The 15,421-nt window shown below is 42.0% G+C and overlaps 1 protein-coding gene across 1 annotated transcript in view; it reads right to left on the bottom strand.

The window, feature by feature from the left end:
- Positions 1 to 15,421, bottom strand: part of LOC111157364 (cadherin 8) — a 448,629-nt gene that overhangs the window by 419,956 nt on the left and 13,252 nt on the right. The window contains exon 2 of the mRNA XM_022518712.1: positions 12,716 to 13,166. Coding sequence (XP_022374420.1) covers positions 12,716 to 12,967 — 252 coding nt within the window. The 5' untranslated portion in view covers positions 12,968 to 13,166. The remainder of the gene's footprint in view (positions 1 to 12,715; positions 13,167 to 15,421) is intronic.

Genomic DNA, 15,421 nt, shown 5'->3' on the forward strand with positions numbered 1-15,421 from the left:
ATGATTTCATTTAAAGACATTATTCATTTATTGTATCTGATTTGAGGTAAAATGGCCACCATTCAGTTTCCAGCACCAATTGCTAGAAAGTGTATAAATTTAAAAGCCAAAATTACATTTCTGGGAGAGGTTAGAAAGAAGATCATCGTGTTTGCTGGTTCACTCAAATTGGTCTGACTTCTTCCCCGGTCCTGCCAGCCATGGTTACTCAGCGAATGCCATGTGTCAGAAAGAAAATACACTCCTTGTCAAAAAAAAAAAAAAAAAAAAAGCAGACCTGTGTGATCAGAAGTGTCATAAAAGTATGCATAAGCCCATCTGTCCAGGGGCTGAAAGAAATTAGTCTCTTCCTAGTAGAAAATAACTCAGTGGACCCAAAATCCTTTTTTCTTTCTCACTCTCTCTCTTTTTCCATCTCTCTCTCCCTTCCCTCTCTCTCTCTCTCCACTAACCTTCTTGCCTGATTCTCTTCCTCTTCCTCTTCCCTCTATTTTATTTTTTCTCTCATCGTTTCCGATTCTGTGTGGTTTTAAATTTTTGGCTCCTGTGAAAATCTCTCGGTTTCTGTTTTCTGTGTCTAGGCTCTTTTCTTGTGTTGGAACATTTGTAATGTGACTTTCTCTGTAATTCAGAATTCTGGTCTGATGCCCTGTTTGCTGTGTGGCTCTACATTTGCATCTCTCTGACCCCATCAGATCATCTCATTCTGTTTGTGTGTATTTCTGCATCCGTGGGAGGGGGGCGCTCCTCCATCCTTACGTTTGTTTTTTCTGGCTTCAACTTCAACTTCAACTTCAACTTCATTCAACTTGTGCGATGGAGAAAAAGCCACAAACATTGAAATGCATTCCCCATAGTCTAGTTGGGATGTAGAATTTGGTTTCAGCTATTTAAAAACAAAAAACAAAAAACAAAACAAAAAAACTAAGAACTTTACATATGAGTTTAATGACAGGAAAAGCAGAGAAGAGGAGAGAAATAGTGGCTGTGATCAACAGAACTAGCCATTCCAAATGTCTAATGATTTCTGAAAACACCGCACAAGGCTGATTGTAAATATTCCTGCAAAGGCAGGGACACAATCAGAGGATGAGCTCTGGCAAAGCAACACTGCTCTAAGAGAAACATAATAGGTCTCACACACGCACACACACGTTGAGCACACACATGCGCACAAGTATGACAGAAAGCAAACTGCAACGAGAAATTCATTTATACTTTCAGATTCCCAGAAGCACATAAAAAAAAAAATAAAAGCAAAGAAAACTCCACTATAAATAACCTTGCCACATTCTAAATAAAGCCCTTGAGTGGCTAGGGAGTCTGACTTGCTTCAAGGAGTTACAGGATTTGGTCCTTTTTAATAGCCGTGTTTGCTTTCTCACCAAATTACTTCTCCTCAGAGAACCTGCTAAAGGCACAAGGGAATTATTCTCAGTGGCCAAAGTGCACGGGTAGCAAAAGGACATGACCGGTACTGTCTAGAGGAAGGTCCCCATAGTAAGACGCTGGAAGGTAAAGAGGAAACAGAGAAGCCCATATCTATTTGGAGAAAGACCCTTGCAGTTGCAAGAGGAATCAGGGAAGTCACTGTGGAGAGAAAAGTAAATTATAGATCCCACCTCTGGAGCCTTTGTAATATTGTCCATCAGCTCAGTTTCCAAGTGTACAGGGAACTGTTAATAAATTATTGAGCAGGGGCGCCTGGGTGGCTCAGTGGGTTAAAGCCTCTGCCTTCGGCTCAGGTCATGATCCCAGGGTCCTGGGATAGAGCCCCACATCGGGCTCTCTGCTCAGCGGGAAGCCTGCTTCCTCCTCTCTTTCTGCCTGTCTCTCTAACTACTTGTGATCTCTATCTGTCAAATGAATAAATAAAAAAATCTTAAAAAAAAAATAAAAAAAATAAATTATTGAGCATTAACACAATTAGTTCAAGCAGCTAGAGGGTATAAGCTTTTTGTCTTCTTTTAGTTCTTGTCTACGGTACACGATTTTATTTTTTATTCCACTCAACCATTCCATTCTTCCTTCCACTGTCTGGTGATTCTCACTTTAAGAGTCCACAAAATTGCCCAGTCACGGTCAAAGTTTCCAGTGGGCTCTCTAATGGAATGCTACAGCTCAAATCAGGCAGAATTCTGCCTAACTCAGGAAAAAAAAAAGCTAGAGTCATTGCACCACCGTCACCTAACCAATGGAAATTTAATTCAATGCAAATGTCTCAATCTTCTCATCTGCAAAATGGTGAGAATAACATCTGTAAATACATTTACATCACGGAGCAAAAGGCCTAAAGTAGTCAGTACAAATATTCTCCTGCTACTCTCTCTCCATTATTATTCTCTTCCTTCATTATCCTAATTATTTTAAATGTATATATTAAAATGAGAATGCAAAGAAGACAGATATTGCACTCCCCTGTATTAGGAGACTAACCCACAAATCACTTTGTAGGGGGCACCAGCCCTGCCCAGACCCAAACTGGCAATTTCGAGTCTCTATAAAGGAAATATAACAGAGCCACCACATGCATAAGCCTCAAGGATATTTTTCTTTTCTCAGGGGCTTTATACTGCCTTTCTCTGCCATGAGCAGAACATAGAGAGATGCATGCTGATGAATAAGTACAGTGATATTGCCATCAGTTAGACATCTCTAAACATATATTCAAATCCTACTAAACTGTACATTCTAGTCATGAGACCACAACTTGATTTTCTTCAGTGAGACTCACTTTTCTCATCTGCAAATTGGGGTGGCAGCTGAACCCACTGAGCACCTCCCACATGGGGTTCAAAAGAGACCGGGTGTTGCCATGGTTACAGGAACAAGCTCTGGGGTCACCATGTCCAGGCCTAACTTCTGGCGGCATCACGTACTCACTGTGTGTCTAACCTATAACTGCTAACAGAAATAACTCATCCCTTGAGCTCTCCCCATTTGGCAATGGGGATAATGATGCCTTCCTCGGGGGTATTGCGAGGCCCGGACAAGAAAACTTTCTAAGGCGTCTACCATGTAGTAAATACTCAATAGATATGATCCGTGTATTTTGGTTACTTAAAAACCTCCTCTTTTCCCCCACTTTGGTGTCCCCACACCGTGTCATCAATCTCATAGATTCACACCAAAAAGAGATCCATGCAACACAGCTGGGCTGTTTTAGGATTAGAGAGAAATAGAAATATGCATCTAGGGTTTGATTCCCTGCTGTTTCCCAATATCCCTCAGCCCTTCTGATCAGGCTCATTTGGATTCTGCCATTGTCTCCCATGGAAGCCCAGTGACATTTGATACTTTGCAGATTTCAGAGCACATCTGCCGCACTGTGGTAAATACATGCAGAAGAAAAGGATTCCACGGGTCTGAGCAGGGGGACGGTTCCTGTTCACTAACCCAGTGTGAGGGGTGCAGACTTTTGCCTCTGCCATCACCTGAGCTATGGGGAATTCCAGCTGCAAACGGGTGTCACAGCCTATAGCATCGGGCCCCTACCACATGGGGTTCAAATGAAAGAAGCTGTGGCCCCCTCCCACTACCTTGCCTAGAGCTCTTCCAAACAGCAGTCCATGACCCATTTCTTTAATTAAGTGGTATTCCAAATTTACTCAGGCTGGATACAGAGAACAAAAAGCATGATTCAAGCTATCCTGGGACCGACTGACAATTGACTGAATGTGTGAGTGAGTGTGAGTGTGTGTGTGTGTGTGTGTGTGTGTGTGTGTGTGATTTGAATGTTTAACATGCACAGGAATTACCTGGGGAAACTGTTAAAATGCAGATTCTGATTCAGTAAATAAGGTATACAGGAGGTGAATGGAATTCCGCATTTCTAACTAGCCTCTAGGTGCTGCTGCTGGTCTGCAGATCCTCACTTTTGGCCATAAGAATGTCGTGAATTTTATTTCTCTTCCCAGATGTAAGATCTAAGAGGACTCCTCAATGTATTGAAATGTTAGGTGAGTAAGTCGTAGCTAATGAGAAAACATGCCCACATCTTAACTAAATATTCCAATATTTGAATATGGACAAGACTGTCTTTACTATATTTCAAAATGCCCAAAGACTTAGTTAGGGACTGGAATATACATGAGCAAAGGAGGAAGGGGGGAGAGAAAAAGAGAGAAAGAGAAGGGGGGAGAGAGAGAGAGAGAGAGAGAGAGAGACTATAGGGGGTGAGTTAAAGTTGTGATGTTTTATAATGTAGTAATAGCACATCTTAGAAAATAAAATGGGTAAAATTATAAAGAAAAGAAACCGATAATCCAGTCACATAAACTAGGGGAAAAAACTTTGAATATACTGGTATATTTCCTTACATATTCCACCTTATTAATATTTGGTATTATTAATATGAATCAGTATCATAAATTAACTTATTTGATTTTTTATGTGGGTTACATACCAATCATTTAGTATTATGGTTTTTTTTTTTCAATTTGGGAATTTTTTTTGTCAGAAACAATGGGTAGTGCTTATAAATATGATTAGGATTCTTCCTACATTAATTTTTTTAAAGATTTTATTTATTTATTTGACAGAGATCACAGGTAGGCAGAGAGGCAGGCAGAGAGAGGAGGAAGCAGGCTCCCTGCTGAGCAGAGAGTCCGATGTGGGGCTCCATCCCAGGACCCTGAGATCATGACCCAAACTGAAGGCAGAGGCTTTAACCCACTGAGCCACCCAGGTGCCCCTACATTAATTTTTAAAATCAAAAGTATTGCTGTTATCAGGGGTGAAAGGGGAGTAACTTAAAACAAATAGCAAAGTAGTGAACATTTCTAAATATGAATGATCAGAGTGACCAGTACACAGTGGTTCATTATTTTTGTAAATGACTTTTTCAGGTGCATATTTTTTCATGTGCACACGCATGTCTTAATAGATATATGCCAGGTACTATGTTCATATCACACATGCATTTTTTAACTATAGTCTATACATATTTTATATCTGATTTCTGGTATTTATTCAGCTATAATCATGTCCCCATGTCATAAATCTTTATAATTTTTAGTGATCCAGAGTATTCTGCTCTGTGAGTATCCTAGGAAAGCCTTCTTGGTTCTGTAGCCATTTATGTCTCCCCAATTCTTCCCTATGAGGTTTAGCTTCATACTTGTGGTAGAAATCAATGATGTTTGCTTTTTACTTTTTCTCTGTTTTTTTTTTAATATACTGATTACCTTATTGTCATTTATTTATAAAATAGGATTACATAATCTGGCTTTTCACCCATCAACTTATGACTACAACCCTTTGCTTCAAGTGGGAAAAATATACCTGCCCCAATGAGATGACCCTAAGATTGAGGATATATTCGAGACTTTTCTTTGAAGAAGTCTGAGTGAATATACTTCTTGGGGTATCTGCAGAGAGAAGCACAAATTATCCATCCCCTCACCCAGTCTCCAGATATGGAATGAAGCAAACAGGGTGAACGTCTAGAGCTACACAGAGAAAGGATAAGGAGATGATTTGGGATTTTACTCATGCACTAACTCAGCCAATAGGTCCATGTGTGTTTGTGCATGCATTTGTGTGCATGTGTGTGCATTTAGTGTTTCTGCTGATCTACATGACTAATATCATTTCACTTATTTATATCGGTGCTAAAAGACTTCCCAAAGCTCTGCAACGCCTGTTATTTCTAAGTCAAGACACTGGGCAAGACGCAGACAACTCTCATTGTTTCACCAGATTGAGACGCGCGATGCTGACTTGCATTCCTGCCAAATTCTTGGTGCACAAGCTCTGTCTGAGTAGGCAGAGGCTTCCCGGAACCGACAGCGAATTGTTCTCGCAAGGCCGAGGATACAATTTGGCTGTGGCTGCGTAGCCCAGTGCTCCTTACATGCAAATGGCTGGCAAAAATAATGGCATGTCAAGTGCAATTTTCTTGCCGGCCGCTGACACCGTAAACTGTAATACAGTGTAATTATTTGGCATCCCGTGTCCTTCATACTAAGCACCACCCAAACGATTTCCAAGTTAGAGAGAAGAGGGAAGGTTAGAAGGTCAAATTTAAAGAGAGAAAATGAGTCAGTGCCTTGGAGGGAGAGAATTATAAATAGATGTGGCATCACCAGCAGTAGAGTTATATCCAAATAAGGCACTGCTCAGAAGCCCAGGTAGGAGGGGAAAAGGGAGGAAAGAGAGCAGAGGAGTTTATGTAAGAGAGAGGATTTAGGATAGATCTCTGACCACCTGGAGAGCAAACTGGTTTTTCCCAAAATAAAGCAATAAGAGGAACTGAGGTTCACAGAGCACAGAACAAGAGCTAAAGGAACCTGGGCAGAAAATCAATAGATGCTACACTTGTTTTTCTTTTTCTTTTTTTTTTTTTTAAGATTTTATTTATTTATTTGACAGAGAGAGATCACAAGTAGACAAAGAGGCAGGCGGAGAGGGAGAGAATGAAGCAGGCTCCCTGCTGAGCAAAGAGCCTGACGCGGGACTCGATCCCAGGACCCTGAGACCATGACCTGAGCCGAAGGCAGCGGCTTAACCCACTGAGCCACCCAGGCGCCCATACATTCGTTTTTCTTATATTGCTTTCTTTTCCTGTTCCATAGGGATTAGTATCTTAAATATAATTTCATAATCCACTATCCCATTACAAGTGAGGAAACTGCCCAAGAAAGGCCAGGTGACGTTCTCTTCCAGCTGTTTCATAGCAAAGGTGAAAAAGAAGGAAGTCAGATCTCCAAGAGATCCTGCCCATCTTTGTGCCACATTTCAAAGATTCCAACCTTAGTTCTCTGTCTCAGTTACCCTGACCCTCTCCTCAGCTCTTACAACAGTCTCGAACAGGCTACTGCCTCTGCTGGAATGCTGTCTCTTTTCATCCTTGCACTCTGCTTCTCTGGTTCCGGCGTCTCAGTTCACAGACTATTTCCTTAGGGGAGAGTCTACCTCCCATAGAACAGACCAGCTTCCCGTCCACGTGCTTCCACAGAATCAGATTCCTTTACTTCGCAGGACTGATGTCTGTTTTAAAGTGACACTTGTTTTCAGGACTCTCTTCCTAATGTCTGTCTCCCTGCAATACCTCATTACTTCCATGTCAGAGAGTGTGGATTTTTATTTGCTTAGAGCAGAGAATCAACTGGCCAGAATGTTTAGGAGATAGTAAGTGCTCAGTAAAATACACATTTGTAGAATGACTCAATCAACCATCCTTGGGACTCACAGCACAGAGCTCCCATGATGACATCAAACTGTTTACCTCATGTGCATTACATCCAAAGGATATGATTTTTTTTTTTTTTTTGGTCCTAGTTGCAAGATTTGTGAAAGTCATCATGGGTTTGTTTGTTTGTTTCCCTTTATCTCTTTTCTAAGACAAGAACACATAAGCATATAGGATGCAAGGTCCCGTGTACTACCCTATTCTGTGTCGGAATTGGTAGAGGAAGTCAAAGCTGGAGGTCTTGAGCAATGCAGAATGCTTAGTATTTATGTGCAGAACAGGCTCTGACCCACTTGTTCCACAACGAACTAGTATCAGGAGTGGAGTCTCTTTGGCTAATATTTGTTTCTCAGAAATTCAGAGAGAAGAGTTCTGATGTACCTTCTACCATAAACACAAGCCTAAGTGCACAGATGGATTAGAATACAATGGGATCACCATCTGCTTGGCCTCACGCCACTGGGACGGGGCACAGCCTCTGCAGTGGGGATCAGGCAGTCTGCTCAGAAAGAGTTGTTATAACAAGTTATCCATTATCACTAACTCAAAGAAAGACTTTGATTTGTTTTTAAAGGTTTATTTATTTGACAGCGACAGCTCACATGAGTGGGGGGAGGGGCAGAGGGAGACCATCTTAAAGCTGACTCCCCCACAGTGCCTACAGCGTGGGACTCAGTCTCAGGACCCATGAGATCATGATCTGAGCCAAAACCAAGAGTCAGATACTTAACCAACTGAGCCAACCAGAAGCCCCAAGAACCACTAGCAACAATGTTTAAACTACCTAGCTGGTCTAGAAAATACTGATATGAAAGGGGAACATGAACATAATGCAAGGTCTCCTTTATTGAAAATTGCCACTTGTATAAAATCTTACTGGGTTTATACTACTTTTTGACAAATTCTCCCATTATTTAGGTGAACTATTCATTCATTTATTTATGCAAAATATTTACTGAGCACTTCTTACACGTAGGCAGTGTTCTAGGTTCTGGGGATATATAGTGGGAAACAAAAGAGACAAAAATCATTTTTCTTTGTAGAATATGCATTGTAGTGGGAGCCAAATCATAAACCAGGCAAAGGATAGAATATGTGTAAAATATGTGAGACAATGATCTTCAAGAAGAAGAAAAAATAAAGCACAAAGGATATGAAATATTAGAGAGAGGACAGGTATTTTTTAGACAGAATAGGACAGGGAATGCTTCTCTGTGACTATGACTTTCAACTTCATTTTAATTCAACAATGTATAGCTGTGTTGCTTCTAACTAGGGGACTCTCAGTAGTCCAGCCCTATCCTCATGACATAGCATAAACCCTCTGCCCAACTAAGATATCTAAGTTTCCACTCTACCCCATCTCAGCCTCAGTGACAAGTCATCCTTCAACCTGCCAAATACACCTAAATATCATCTCTACCTAAATCCACCTGGGATGGGACGCCTGGGTGGCTCAGTTGGTTAAGTGGCTACCTTTGGCTCAGGTCATGATCCCAGCATCCTGGGACTGAGTCCCACGTTGGGATCCTTGCTTGGCGGGGAGCCTGATTCTCCCTCTGCCTCTGCCTGCTACTCTGTCTGCCTGTGCTCGCTCTCACGCTCTCTCTCTCTCTCGCTCTCTCTCCCTCTGACAATAAATAAATAAAATCTTTAAAAAAAAAAAAAAAAAGCATTTAAAATAAATAAATAAATAAAATAAATCCACCTGGGATAACTGAAAGGATTCTTCTTTGGGCTCTCAATGTCTTGTGCTCACCTGGTGATGTAACTGTCTGTCTGTCCACCATTTCAAATACAAACACGTACAATTAAGAATACAATCATGGGGGTGCCTGGGTGGCTCAGTCAGTTAAGCATCCAACTCTTGATTCCACCTCAGGTCATGACCCCAGGGTCCTGGGATCACGCCTTACGTGGGGCTCTGTGCTCAGTACGGAGTCTGCTTAGCTCTCTCTCCCTCTGCCCTTCCCCTCTAAAATAATAAATCATTTAAAAAAAAAAAAGAATATAATCATGGCTACAATTACTATGTACAGAGACTATGCGGACATGATTTTATTGACTCTTACATATTTTATTTATTTGGAAAGCCTTTGAAGATTTTTAGTAACTTCTCCAGGGCTAACACTCAGAAAGTGGCAGAGCCAAGGTTCAGACTTCTGGAGAGCGCATGTTTGAGGGCTTGTTCTTTCTCTGCACCCGGCTGTCTAGCAATACAGTAAAAACACACAACAGACAAGGTGAGGGTGTGTGTGAAGCTCTGAAAACCCAATCACTCCAAAACTGGCTCTGCCCTTGAGCGTGACCTCAGCCTGCGTCGTGGAGGCCCCCCATCCTAACTCACAGGAGGGTCTTTTAAAGAGCGAAGATTCTCCTAAGTAACTAATGCTCCCGAGCCAGTTCCTGGGGAGAAACTCAGCAATTAAGTGGTTTCAAGCTGCATGTGGAAGAGTGTGCACGGAGATAAAACACCGGAGAGCACCGGCGGGCACCTTGATACAGATCTTCCCCATGCTCAGCCTGACTTATGAGCTGACGCAGTCACCTGAAATGTAGTTTTGGCTTCGCTACCGCCCAAGAGCCTCAAAGCTAAGCTACGGTATTTGGGGAGCAATGTTCTTTAAGGGGAAATACGTATGATTAGAAATGTTTGCGACAATGTCTTCAGGAAATAAGTTTAACTCCGATTTAACAACTGTTTGTGAACTGGCCAGGGTAAAGGAGGGAGAAAGAGCTAATTCACAAAAACAGTCATAAAGACTTAGGAGCATTTTGGCCATTCCAAAATCTTCGGGTTCACTACCAACATTTCTGTGATTCAAAGGAAAATGAATTGCTCGAATATTACGAACTCACAATCGATGTTGAACGTCTGGCTGTTTGCTTTTATCTCTATTACTTAATTTAAAGAAGGAGTTAAAGTTAGTCATCAGGCTCCTACGAATCTAGAACAAACGCCAATTTAATTACTTTTTCTATTCAGACAAGTATGGAAAGTTCTCCTGGGCATTGCATGTTCAGTTATTTATATTATATAAAATACTATCACACTGGTACTTCCATAAAGAAATAACTAATACACAAGGTGAGAACATTCACCAATTACACACGGATGTACGTGCCTGTAGATCCAGAACTGCCTATGGCAGAAAAACGACTTGCCTGAGGGCAGGCTAAAGTTCTAAACATCCAGGAAGTAGGACTTTATGGACTCTGCACTCCATATTCAGTCACTCCTTTTTCAAAAAAAAAAAAGATTAAAGATTTTATTGTTTATTTTTTTTAATAATTTTATTTTTAAGTAATCTATACACCTGACGTGGGGCTTGAACTCACAACCCTGAGATCAAAAGTCGCTTGTTCCACTGACTGAGCTAGCCAGGCAACCCCGTATTCAACAACTCTGAAGTGCAAATGATGGTTTAAACACTAGGCAGCTAGTTACTAAAATGTGATAGGCTATGGTGGGTAAAATTATGGCCTTGGAAATCCCCAACTTGATCCAAGCTCAGAATTTTTCCTATTTCAATGACATTGTTTTATTAACCCTTCTAGGTCCCAATTTCTATATTTACAAAACAAACAAAAAAACATAATGCTGACAAACCATAAGTGACTCTTAATCTCACAAAACAAACTGAGGGTTGATGGGGGAAGGGGGGTTGGGAGAGGGGGGGTGGGGTTATGGACATTGGGGAGGGTATGTGCTATGGTGAGTGCTGTGAAGCGTGTAAACCTGGCGATTCACAGACCTGTACCCCTGGGAATAAAAATATACGTTTATAAAAAATAATAATAAAAAAATATATAATGCTGGTCAAGAAGCCCATATTCAAAGTCCACTGGGCCAGGCGTGTCTGGAAATTCAAAAGTTTTCACATTTCGAAACATATGAAGGCACATAAACTGTATGGTAAGCAGCACCGTGAGCAGAGTCTGGGTAGCACCCTGTGGTCAAGCACATTAACATTTCCCCCAAGAAGTACATCAACAGTCACAGTAATGAGATGCATCATGACTATAAACAGCCTCAAGTCAGTTCTGCTACCTGAGTTCGTAACAGGCATACCAAAAAAAAAAAAAAAAATCTTTCAGAGATGTTTATATTTTAGACATATGAAAAAAAAAAGGTGTGTAGATGTATTACTTATTGTTTGTATGTGTGTGTGTGTGCGTGTAGAGAGAGAGAGACATTACATACATTTATATGCACAGAAATGGGTGGAAAGCTATTGTTAGAATCAAATAAGATTGTGCCCACAAAGTGCTCTTATATTAGTGGCCAATACCTAATACAGACTCCACACTGGCCAGAGTGTGAGCTCCTTGAAGGCAGAGATCATGGATTTGTTCACTGATACACTCCCATGTGCCTAAAAGAGTGTCAGACACATAGAAAGGGCTTCATAAATATTGAGTGATTCATCCTATCTCCTCCTCCAGGTTTCCTTTGTCCAAGTAGACTAACTATGTGAAATGAGAAAACATAATCTTTGGAGACTCCCAATTTGCTTTGCCAGACAATGAGGTAGAAGCAGGAATGCACTCAGAAGTTCCCAGGAAAACACAGAGTTAACCTGGGTCTTAAAGATGAATATTCATTCTCATTCTATTTTCTTCTTAATCACTGCTTTTGGGAAATGAATACTGTTGGGCATGATTCACTTCTTAATCTGACTTAGGAAAATCAACCATTGGCAGGCTTATAATTGGAATTCCACCTATGATGACCATGTGTGACGCTTATGAACATTTCTGAGGGAAAAACATCTATTGTCTTCAATAACCAATGGTGTCTGGAAAACACTTATCTACACAAGGAACATTTGTCTAACCTGCCAACAACAACAAAACAAATGGAAATCCACCCGCAGACACAAGGCACGCACGGCACTGTCTGAAATTCTGACTGTGTACATTTGATCCCATCTGACAATGAATGAACTAGTTTCCTCTAGCAAATGTTACTGAATTATAGCACAAAGCACTGTGAACCATCCACCAAGAATCTCCCTCTCTCCATCCTTGGTTAATGACGGAAACAACAAACCCACCACAAAACTGAAACAAAAAAGGAGAAAAAGCTACCTGCAGCTAGAGAGACGTAGCCTCAAAACAAAACGAAACGAGTAACATCTTAGGAATTGAGATCGTACAAATTCAAACTGAACAAAAAGGTATACCTCTTCCAAACACTTAAGCTAGAGAAAAAGTTCGGCGTGCAGACTTCTTGTACAAAATGAGAGAGAGAAGCGTATTTGCACGTGCATTCCATGGGTATTCCTGTACCCAATGGGGTGGAAGTGGTGGGGGAGACCAGCCTTCACCAGAAGAGCAGTCTGTGCACATTTAAAACTGTTATGCTGGGATTATCCATGTTCCTGAGGAAACCGATAGGTAACTAACCATCTGGCCTAAAGAACTACAGCTAAGTGTGCCAACCATCCTGACAAGTCTGATGTTCAGGATCTAAAGAGGAGAAACAGATCCTGAAAGTGGGATCTGAAAAGCTTAGCTTACCCGGCCAACGAGAATCGGTTCAGGTCCAGAAAACTCTTCCAGGACAAACATTTGATTCCAGACCCAGCCTCTCTTGGAGCGGTTCAAAATCCGCTGTTCTTCAGTCAGCCTGTTTAGTTCCAAAGGGGATCCACCCATTAAACCTTGAGACTGATTCATCGGAGCCATGTAAATGCAAGGGGGAAGAGTAATCCATAATATTATTAGTGGAGTCCAGAGATCCAAGAGCATTTCCGCTAGCCGTTCTGGCATGGTCCCACCAGTTAAGCAAATCACCACGAAAATGAGACAATTACTTTTTTTGCCTCCGGTCTGCAGCCATCCAATTCATCATGCAGTGTGGACCATTTACTTACAGCTCCGCCACGGGTTTATAGCACAGGAAACAGACATCGTCTAAGCCGCTCTTCTAAGACGACCATCCATTGGCGTTCCTTTTCCTTGAAACTGCCTGTGGAAACAAAGAGAGAGAGAGCTCAAGGTCCAGGGCAAGAAAGAGAGCTCAAGGTCCAGGGCAAGAGAGAGAGCTCAAGGTCCAGGGCAAGAAAGAGAGCTCAAGGTCCAGGGCAAGAGAGAGAGCTCAAGGTCCAGGGCAACAGGTCTTCGAACACAATCACCGCCTTTTAAAAGCACCTAAATGGACCACAGCAGACATTTCCCAAACTCTTTGAGTTTAAGAAAGGGGATCTGAGGAGTCAGAAGGAATAGATCCTCTTATTTTTTTAAGCTCTATGTAGATGTTAGTATTTATTTTGTATCGACGTTGCTGATCACAAACTACTTATGCAACAGAAGTTTTTTCCCTTCCTCCCACCTTCCTTCCCTCTTGTCTCTCACCAATCCTTGCTTATTTTTTTTGTAATGCAAGTTGGGGCATGTGCAACATAGTACATAGAAGAGACTGAATGCTTCTTCCTTTCTTCCTTCCTCCCTCCTTCCCTCTCTCTCTCTGCTGATTTAAAGGTTAGTCCTAGTTCATTCTATGCTGAGCTGTATGAAGAAACTAGCCTCTAATGGGCAATTTTTTTTTTTTTAATTTACACATGAGAATGGGAAAGGAAATTTCCCATTTTTACAGTCTTAGCTGCCACAGGGCATCAGAAGGGACGGTCCAGTTCAGGGTGCAGAATGCAATTTTCTGCCAGGATGCTAATAATAAGTGAATAAAATTAGAATGTTCCCAGAGAGAAATTCTGTAATGTCCGGCATGTATGCTATAATCAGGACGGTGTCAGGGCTCCCATTCTAAATGTACAGTTGGACAGGAGATTTAAATTATGAAAAGCTCCTTTGGGAATGAAATATGGTAAAAACACAATTTTCAATTGAGGGGATTCAGAAAGGGATGGGCAAAAAATTCCCCGTTACCTGAGGTGTCAAATACATTTTTTTGCTTACCTTCAGCATGGCGAAATGTGTTTCTTCCCTCTCAAAAAAAATTATTTTTAAAGAAATAATGTTCACTGCAGATCCCAGAGAGAAGCCTTGCCGAATTAGATTAAATGGGAAAATAATTCCTCAAGACACCATCGGGATCAGTCTGGCTCAGGGAATTCGTAATGGGGTACGGAACCTTTCACCCCTAGGTCCCTGGTTCCATTCTGGCTCAGAATGGGAAAGCAAGAAAGTCATTAACAGTGGCTGGGCCAGTGAGTGGCCTTCGTGAAGCCAGCTGAAATGGCAGACTCGCGTTCTGCTGCGAACACAGGCTGTATGTGATGGAACAAGATGGCCAGAGGAATCACCGGCTTGTCACCTTTTGCCAGGGCCCAGCTCCCACTCGAGGACTGTTTAGCTTAAGGGGCCTCACCCTGATGAGTGCCTAGAGGAACCATTGCAGACAGCAGCTGTTTTGTAGACTGAAGAGAAGAAAAGCTTTCCATAGGAAACCAGCTAGGGGAAAACAAGAGCCCAAGAACAATGTCTTCTACTTGGCCTGGAACTGCAGCCCACCAAGGGAAGACCAGCTTTCCTGGTCTTCCATCAAGACCGCCTCTCTGTGCCAGTGTTGAGAGCAGACCTTTGCAGGCTTCAGATTTAAAACAAAATGTCAAAGTTCTCAATAAAACTACCTCCCAAGTATTAGTATCTTTCTGAATGGCCAAAACGCTTATTTATATAACCAGCATCTACCGCACGGGCATCGATTACCCTGCCCTTTCCTAGACATGCGCCCGGGGTTGTGCTGGGGAGCACTGTCGTAGGCTCCCGACTCCACTGGGGAGGCAGAGAAGCCTGGGTTTGAACTCTAGCTCCCCCCACTTGCCGTCTCTGTCATGGCGAGGGAATACTCAAGTTCTATGAACTTCAGTCTTCTCTACTGCAAAGTGGCAGTAATAATTCCTCCAGGCAGGAGAGTGAGTCAGAATCAACCATCTTACAAAGCGGCAGGAACCCACAGAAAGCGCTCACTGAACTGGGGTTCCTGTGATTGTTTTTTAAGGGAGGCCATGAAGGTGCTATTGATGTGGTCCCTGTCCCTGGGAGATTTTGGTAAAAAAAAAGTCAAATGAAAGAGCAGAGGGTTCAGCTGTGTGACCTCTACAAGAGGAGTGACACAGGGCACTCAAAACCTTCCAGAAGGTGAGATGTGGGAGGGTATAGGTGGGGCTGGGGAGGAAGGGGAGACTGATCCTGTCCACGTAGCCTCAGCCTATACACTTCTCAAGAAAAAGGGCACAGAGTCTCTCCAAATTCACCTTCTGC

The sequence above is a fragment of the Enhydra lutris genome, unplaced genomic scaffold (genome assembly GCF_002288905.1).
Source record: "Enhydra lutris kenyoni isolate GAN:26980312 unplaced genomic scaffold, ASM228890v2 scaffoldscaffold54, whole genome shotgun sequence".
Taxonomy (NCBI): domain Eukaryota; kingdom Metazoa; phylum Chordata; class Mammalia; order Carnivora; family Mustelidae; genus Enhydra; species Enhydra lutris.